At 37.5% G+C, this 9,154-nt stretch overlaps 1 protein-coding gene across 1 annotated transcript in view; it reads left to right on the top strand.

Annotated features, from left to right (window-relative positions):
* LOC107599212 (WD repeat and FYVE domain-containing protein 3-like) overlaps nt 1–8,175 on the top strand; it is a 65,029-nt gene extending 56,854 nt beyond the window's left edge. Inside the window, exons 15-19 of the mRNA XM_016290745.1 lie at nt 1,265–1,479; nt 2,414–2,526; nt 3,823–4,057; nt 7,974–8,074; nt 8,165–8,175. Coding sequence (XP_016146231.1) covers nt 1,265–1,479; nt 2,414–2,526; nt 3,823–4,057; nt 7,974–8,074; nt 8,165–8,175 — 675 coding nt within the window. The remainder of the gene's footprint in view (nt 1–1,264; nt 1,480–2,413; nt 2,527–3,822; nt 4,058–7,973; nt 8,075–8,164) is intronic.
* Nucleotides 8,176–9,154: the final 979 nt, after the last annotated feature.

The raw sequence follows: 9,154 nt of genomic DNA on the forward strand, positions 1-9,154 counted from the left end.
GAGTTACATGCAGTACAGTATATTAGCTCACAGACTTCCGTTAGAAGAAAATTATTATTATTATTTTTTTTTACAAACTTCGGGACAAGATAAAATTACATTGTGGTAATCGACAGTAAGAACCCAGAACATTCTTTTTAGGGGTGTACCTTTGAAAAACAGGCCAGTAAAAAAAAAAAAAGGGGATAGTTCACCAAAAAATGAAAATTGTCATTAATTACTCACCCTCATGTCATTCCAAACCTTTAAGACCTTTAAATTCATCTTTGGAACACAAATTAAGATATTTTTGATGAAATCCGAGAGCTTTCTGAACGGTTTCTGAAAGGTAGTAAGGATATTTTTCAGACATGAGCAGACCCGTACTCACGTAATTAACGTTATGCATTTAACAAACACTTACAAGCGCGCACTTTGGCAGAATTCAATTCAAATAGTCATCAGCAGCCATTAGTTCGGTAAAATTGAGCATCAGAATGGACAAATCTGTTATTAAGGGAGAAAAACGAAATGTGGAAAATGCCAGCGAAGGAACACATACAAACAAGAGTAGTCGCAGTATCAGCAGTGAAGGTAAGAGAGTGCTGGACTTTCGGCATCAACTTTCGGTTTGCCCCACCACTCACTTGAAGATGTTCAGGCAAAAGGAAACACCCACACTATGCAGCAATCATCCTTAATTGCAGAAATGTGGAGAGAACCTCAGATTATTAAATTCGAAAGTGCTTTCCATATTTGGATCAACATAGGCTACATTTGTAAGCTCACATTTTCTGCAATGTCGCGTGTCAAGTCACGCTTCCGTGCTCGACTTACAGACTGCAACTTACAATCGCAATTTCACTGTGCTGTTACTCCTTTCGAGCCGAATATCACAAAATTGGTCAGCTCCCGACAGTATCAGGTGTTTTATCAATGTGAGTAGAATTATTTATTTATATCAATGAATGTAATCGATTAGATGTTATAATATTTAGGCTATAATATTATAAATCGGGTTGGTTTGTATTGGTGACGTAATATGTAAATGATATGCGTGCGGCTCGTGAGACTTGTACTTGGACCATAGTGCGGCCCAGTGGAAAAAAAGGTTGAGAACCACTGCTTTAAGTACTTGTTTTCAGAATGACTAGTAATAGCATGTTATGTTTGACTTGTGCCACTGCAATGTGAATTTTAAATTTCAGAATGTTAGTGTTTATCTGAGCTGAGTGTTCTACTGTAAGTGTTCTACAGCTCACTTTAGGCTCTCTCTGCTCCTCAGCATGCTCTGGACCTGCAGCTGGCGGTTGCTAACATCCTGCAGCTGCTAGTGCATTCAGAGAGGAACCAGCAGATCCTGTGTGAGGCGGGTCTGCACTCACGTTTGCTTCAGCGCTGTAGCTGCGCTTTGGGAGACGAAGATCACCCACTCCACCCACCTCTGCAGAGGATGTTTGAGCGACTGGCCTCCCAGGCCCTAGAGCCGATGGTGCTCAGGTGAGTCCAGTTTGCTCCAAAAATGTTTAGATGGAGACTGGAAAATATATTATATTATATTCAATTATATTGTATAATATTATGAGGACAGAGAGGGCCTCCTCGCTGGTAATGTACAATATACTGTATACATTACAGTACACAACTGTGATACAGTACAGATTAGCGAGCCAGCTCTTTGTCCATTACATCTCAAAGACTCAGCGATATTTATTGAAGTGATTAATATTTAAGAATAATACCTTAACGGAACATGTTTTTGCCCCCAACCTTCTGTTGATTGGTCTCCTACATGTGAGCTCTTTTGAACTGATTTTTGTTTATACAAAGACCAGATGAGTCAGTTAAAATCTGTTTTGCTCCTGGGGCTCCTGCACGTTTCAGTCTTTACTGATTTGATCTTATCACAGCTGCATGTTTGCATAAAAGGAAAATAATCAAATTTGACAATATCTCACAATTATTCAAAGCTCTATGGGTTGTCTCTAAGTCCAACGGATTAGCGATTTCAGTTTTCCGCATGGCTGGTCTAACGTGATGGAGGATGCTTCACTACAAAATAATAATAAAAAATAAAAAAAGCAATGCACTTCAGCTCATTTGAGAAATCAAAATCTGTCTGATATTGTTTAAATCTCATGCGACTGCATTCTGGATCATAGTTCTTTAAGTGATTAATATATATGATTATTTTCTTATTATTTATAATAATAAAATAATAATAATAATAATTTAGCATATATTGCAATAATTACGATTATTATACAGTAATTATATATTTTATTAATTGCATTTATCTAATGTTTATTTTTATCAGTTGAAGTGGTTGTCTTCTGGATTTCCTAATGTGTTGTGATAATGCTCGAAGAGCAAGCAATTGCTCATTGTGTGGGATATTACTATCTCTAATAAATGGTTTTTATGCATTTTTCAGGGAATTTTTACGACTTGGGAATCCTCTGAATTGCGGTGCCTGGGACAAAAAGCTCCTGAAGCAGTATCGGGTCCACAAGCCTAGCTCCCTAAGCTATGAAGCTGAAATGCGCAGTAAGGAAAAAAATGAATGCATAAAGACTGCTAGAGCTGTCACTGTGCTTTTGTGCCATCCCGTAAACAGTTTGTGTCAGTGTTATGTGGTCTTGTCTCTGTGGTTTCTCTGTGGGCCAGTGAAAGAAGGGACATTACTTCAGGCTTCACTGACTGTGGTCTTTGGTGAAATGCCATCAATCACCATCAGAATCAAACAAAACATTCTCCTTTCGCCCTCCACGGCTCTGCCAGCAAAGAGACGTTCAATTGGACAGGGTTTTGCTGGAGATGAGTTCCCAGCTTCCCTAATTACCAGTGAAATTACTTTTCTCCGAGCTCTCACCGTGTCCAGCGAGTCCTTTTTGAACTTGCTAATTTAAAGGTTTCCTGCTTGCTTAGTAGAAAGCCTCAGTGGAATTGTGCAGTCATTCCAGGGTCCAGTGCAAGCAGATATTTTTGTTGGTTATACCCACAACAGATTACCTCAGAATGAGGATATTTAAGAGAACTGTAATTTAAAAAGAATGAAAGGAATTTACCAGACAGGAAATTTCCTTTGCTTTTATAGTGTCAGATTTACAACATTCAACATCCACCTGTTATTTATTCCTTTAGCACACTGATGGTTACACTGCTTTACTCTTTACACAGCAGCATTTTATATATGAATTATTTTGGCCTGAAATGGCCAATAATAATATATTATTTGATAAATAATAAGTGTGTCTGTGTGTGTGTGAATACAGTGTGTATATATATATATATATATATATATATATATACTTGTGGCCAATGGATAAAAAAATTACTGTCATTGTTGTTGTTATTATTATATTCTAATATGTTTGGCTTTCTAAAACACCAGTATGAATGTAATTTAGACTGGGACAGTATATCACAAATAAAAAGCGAGTCCCCTTTAAAGGTCTGGTTCAATTGACTGACTAGATAGAATAATTTAACTTTAAGATGTACAAAATTAGTCCTTTTTTTTATATCACAATAAATATCGTACCATGGACTTCATATCGTGATATTAATGTATCGTGAGATTTTGATATCGTTACATCCCTTATATATAAAAATACATATGTAAATAAACTATAATAGCATAATTTCAGAATAACATTAAATAAATCCAAATTAAATTAACAAAATTGATCAAATTTATGCATAAATGGTGTTGTTAAAGTGAAGTAAAAATTCTTGCAGTAATCACTGTTAACTATGTTTTAAGTTAATAGTGTAATACTAAGAGAGCAGTAGAGTTTACGGAACAAGCCTGACTGTACATTTGACCTTTTCCACATCCAGACAGCATGACTCTGTCCATGGAGGGTTTTGGGCCGGATAGCGTGTTCACGATTAACGAGGACAACAGCCAGTACCGGATCAGCCGAAGTCTGGTGCGATCGGCTGAGGGCAGCACTGTGCCCCTCACCCGAGTCAAGTGCCTGGTCTCCATGACAACGCCCCATGACATCCATCTCCACGGATCGTCCGTCACGCCCGCCTTCGTGGAGTTTGACACGTCATTAGAGGGATTCGGGTAAGACTGACAGCGCTAGTCTAGCCTATACCTTTTGACGATCAAGATTTGTTTGCACAGTCACTGTTTGTAAGCAGACATCTGTTTAGGCATCAGAGATTTATTGGCTTCAGTTTAGAATGTGTTTACCAGATATATGCGTCAATCAAAAATGTATTTGGTGTTGTGCTTTTAAAAGCCTGACCCAGTTTAAAGCTCACAGAAACACAGACTTGAAATGCGCTTACATCTCCGAACGTATCGCAGTTCAAAGCGCAACAAAGAATCCACACTGAGCCTCCATCTGTTTCTGTTTAACATAATCCCATCAGGGTATGTGCTAAACTGAAAATAACAGATCTTTAATATTTCATCTTTTTCATTAATTATGAAAGCACAGTGATCATCATTTGTCTTCTTTCCAAATGATTAGCTGCTTAAATAGGAGATTTATATGTATGAAATGGGACATCGGTTCAGTTTTTGCACCCAGCACACATAACAAAGACCCAAATGCTTCAAGTGATATTGGTTGTGCACAGATTGAATTTGGTTAGTGTCCCAGAGACCTTTCTATTGCTTGAACAATTACGCAGCAGTTCTACAGACTTAAATGCCACAAATTCCCTTTAAACCTGCACCAACTGCACAGACAATCCAAATGATGTATCTTTTATATGTCTTAGCCAGAATCCTCCTGAGTCTTTAAATACTTCCTCCTACATCTGAATAGAACATGCAGCTTAGAATAATTGAAGATGTAAAAATCACTTGTACTGGCCCACATTTCATCTAGCGAATGCTGACAAAACGCGCGCGCACACGCAGTGCGCTCCCCATCTGCCTTCATGAAAAATTCATGTAAACACGTTCTGTATTGGGGCATGCAGACCAGCCTAATGGTGCTGCCACAGCTGGGCTTAAAGCTTTTTGGGTTGTAAGGGAGCACACAGGGAGGAGGTGGACATTAACCCCCACACATGTATACATAGACTTCTATTGTTTTATCTTTAGATTTTTTTTAATAATTATAATAATATGCAACAATATGTAATCTGTTTTACTAATTATATGAATTAAATAATATTACTTAAATATATTTGTATTATTAAAAAAGATGTATATGTATAAATAAGGTTTTTTTTCTCCAAAAAGGACTTCTCCAAATGTTCCCAAAGGGAGATTTTGTCAGATGTTGCTCACTTTTGTGAGCAGATTTGTCCCCAAATTGAACCCTTCTTCACACACTTCCTTGTCTGGTGGGAGGTGTTAATGTTTCTCTGTTTTTGGGTGGATGCTTGTATTGTTAGTGTGATGTGGGATTTTTTTTTTTATTGCCACAGCTTTTATAATATAAAAAATGACATATGAGGCTTCCTTTGTCAGGGTTAATTAGCCTTCATAGAGACTTGTTTAGCTGTTTTGAGTGACACTTGGATGGTTTTCTGTTTATTTGATGAATGGCAGAATGCTTAATGAAGTATGGATTGACAGGAATCTTGCATTGGGTTACACCCATTCTCATTATTTGCTTTTCTAACATTTAGTAATATCTGGTGTTTAAATAAGTTCCATCAGTGGACGTTTGTAATGTTTTGTACACGATGTAATTCAGTTCTGTTATGGTGAGCACACTCCGTCAGTGTTACATAAGGCGTGACACCCACAAATAACTCTTTATGCTGCCAATGTGAAATATTCCCTCATATTATGACTGTTTGTTACTGAGAGACGGTTCAGTTTTTGCACCCAGCACACATAACAAAGACCCAAATGCTTCAAGTGATATTGGTTGTGCACAGATTGAATTTGGTTAGTCTCCCAGAGACCTTTCTATTGCTTGAACAATTACGCAGCAGTTCTACAGACTTAAATGCCACAAATTCCCTTTAAACCTGCACCAACTGCACAGACAATCCAAATGATGTATCTTTTATATGTCTTAGCCAGAATCCTCCTGAGTCTTTAAATACTTCCTCCTACATCTGAATAGAACATGCAGCTTAGAATAATTGAAGATGTAAAAATCACTTGTACTGGCCCACATTTCATCTAGCGAATGCTGACAAAACGCGCGCGCACACGCAGTGCGCTCCCCATCTGCCTTCATGAAAAATTCATGTAAACACGTTCTGTATTGGGGCATGCAGACCAGCCTAATGGTGCTGCCACAGCTGGGCTTAAAGCTTTTTGGGTTGTAAGGGAGCACACAGGGAGGAGGTGGACATTAACCCCCACACATGTATACATAGACTTCTATTGTTTTATCTTTAGATTTTTTTTAATAATTATAATAATATGCAACAATATGTAATCTGTTTTACTAATTATATGAATTAAATAATATTACTTAAATATATTTGTATTATTAAAAAAGATGTATATGTATAAATAAGGTTTTTTTTCTCCAAAAAGGACTTCTCCAAATGTTCCCAAAGGGAGATTTTGTCAGATGTTGCTCACTTTTGTGAGCAGATTTGTCCCCAAATTGAACCCTTCTTCACACACTTCCTTGTCTGGTGGGAGGTGTTAATGTTTCTCTGTTTTTGGGTGGATGCTTGTATTGTTAGTGTGATGTGGGATTTTTTTTTTTATTGCCACAGCTTTTATAATATAAAAAATGACATATGAGGCTTCCTTTGTCAGGGTTAATTAGCCTTCATAGAGACTTGTTTAGCTGTTTTGAGTGACACTTGGATGGTTTTCTGTTTATTTGATGAATGGCAGAATGCTTAATGAAGTATGGATTGACAGGAATCTTGCATTGGGTTACACCCATTCTCATTATTTGCTTTTCTAACATTTAGTAATATCTGGTGTTTAAATAAGTTCCATCATTGGACGTTTGTAATGTTTTGTACACGATGTAATTCAGTTCTGTTATGGTGAGCACACTCCGTCAGTGTTACATAAGGCGTGACACCCACAAATAACTCTTTATGCTGCCAATGTGAAATATTCCCTCATATTATGACTGTTTGTTACTGAGAGACAATAATAAAATGTGTGAAATTTCTGGCATGCTGGAATTTCTGATAAATTGACATTCATTTTTTATTTCCGTCTTCTCTCTCCAGCTGTTTGTTTTTAACCCCCACACACGTATACATAGACTTCTATTGTTTTATCTTTAGATTTTTTTTTATAATTATAATAATATGCAACAATATGTAATCTGTTTTACTAATTATATGAATTAAATAATATTACTTAAATATATTTGTATTATTAAAAAAGATGTATATGTATAAATAAGGTTTTTTTTCTCCAAAAAGGACTTCTCCAAATGTTCCCAAAGGGAGATTTTGTCAGATGTTGCTCACTTTTGTGAGCAGATTTGTCCCCAAATTGAACCCTTCTTCACACACTTCCTTGTCTGGTGGGAGGTGTTAATGTTTCTCTGTTTTTGGGTGGATGCTTGTATTGTTAGTGTGATGTGGGATTTTTTTTTTTATTGCCACAGCTTTTATAATATAAAAAATGACATATGAGGCTTCCTTTGTCAGGGTTAATTAGCCTTCATAGAGACTTGTTTAGCTGTTTTGAGTGACACTTGGATGGTTTTCTGTTTATTTGATGAATGGCAGAATGCTTAATGAAGTATGGATTGACAGGAATCTTGCATTGGGTTACACCCATTCTCATTATTTGCTTTTCTAACATTTAGTAATATCTGGTGTTTAAATAAGTTCCATCAGTGGACGTTTGTAATGTTTTGTACACGATGTAATTCAGTTCTGTTATGGTGAGCACACTCCGTCAGTGTTACATAAGGCGTGACACCCACAAATAACTCTTTATGCTGCCAATGTGAAATATTCCCTCATATTATGACTGTTTGTTACTGAGAGACAATAATAAAATGTGTGAAATTTCTGGCATGCTGGAATTTCTGATAAATTGACATTCATTTTTTATTTCCGTCTTCTCTCTCCAGCTGTTTGTTTTTGCCCAGTTTGGCCCCTCACAACGTGCTGTCCAGTAATGCTAACACATCTGGAGTCAGTGACGGGGCAGTGGTCAGCGGCATGGGAAATGGTATGTGCTCACAAACACACTCTTCCCCAACCCCCGTGATTTGCATGCAGCAGACAGTAGCTTTCAACTCTTTTGTAAATCTTTATTAAGATCAAGCCTAAAATATGAAAAAAAGTACATTAAATTGATGAATGTGCACCAAGCAAGTCATTATCACACAATAAACCTTGGTGGTTGGGATCTCAGAAGATATAAATAGGGATAAAAAGATGAAAATAGAGGTGGTATGTTGCCATTGATAGTGGTGAAAAATAGCTACCATTCAATACAGTTATTTGATTGACCAATCTGAATCAACTGTTATTGTTTTAACAGATTATTGTCATTGAGTTTTTGAGCGAGTTTGAGTTTACAAACGTGGGATGGCGAAGGCGGGTGTAGCAGCTTGACAGAATTTCAGAAGCATCATGGCTCATGACAGGCGAGAGGTAGAGGGAACAGGGGCACAGCACTGTGACTGAATTTTTACAAAGACGGTGAAGTCTAGAGAAAAGAGGTAGCACATCGAAACTTGACAGAGCTTGACAGAAATTGTTTGTGTGCCTTTGCTCCTGTTCGAGCACCACCGACTCACAGCAGCCCTGAGTGGGCGTACAAGTGCCTATGTAGTATTAATGAGGTGATTCAGGGCTCGATGCCTCTCCATCTTTCTCCCTTCCTGTCTTTCTTCATTTCGCTGTCTCTCTCTCTCTCTCTCTCTCTCTCTTTCCTTCATCCTCCCCATTTCACTTCCTCCCTCTCTCTATCTCTCTCTCTCTCTCTCTCTCTCTCTCTCGAATGGATGATTTCAGTATTTATAGATAGACTCCTGCATCATATTCTCTGACCTATTTTTGTCGAAGCCATCATAATTTCTTGCTCGGAGAGTTTCATTCAGATCCCCTGCAGTCTAGTTCATTGTTCCCGTCTCCTGTCTAGGATGTTCCTGTACAAGCCAAAGTGGATTTGTTGTATCTAAGTAGCTTTGGCTAAATTTTCAAGAATGTGTGCTTGATGTAATAGATCATTATGCAAAGTCCAAGAAGATTTATTCAGTGATGATGTTGGTCCCCAAACCACATTAAAAAAGTTGAATGCATT

The sequence above is a fragment of the Sinocyclocheilus grahami genome, unplaced genomic scaffold (genome assembly GCF_001515645.1).
Source record: "Sinocyclocheilus grahami isolate Dianchi unplaced genomic scaffold, SAMN03320097.WGS_v1.1 scaffold262.1, whole genome shotgun sequence".
NCBI classification, from domain to species: Eukaryota; Metazoa; Chordata; class Actinopteri; order Cypriniformes; family Cyprinidae; genus Sinocyclocheilus; species Sinocyclocheilus grahami.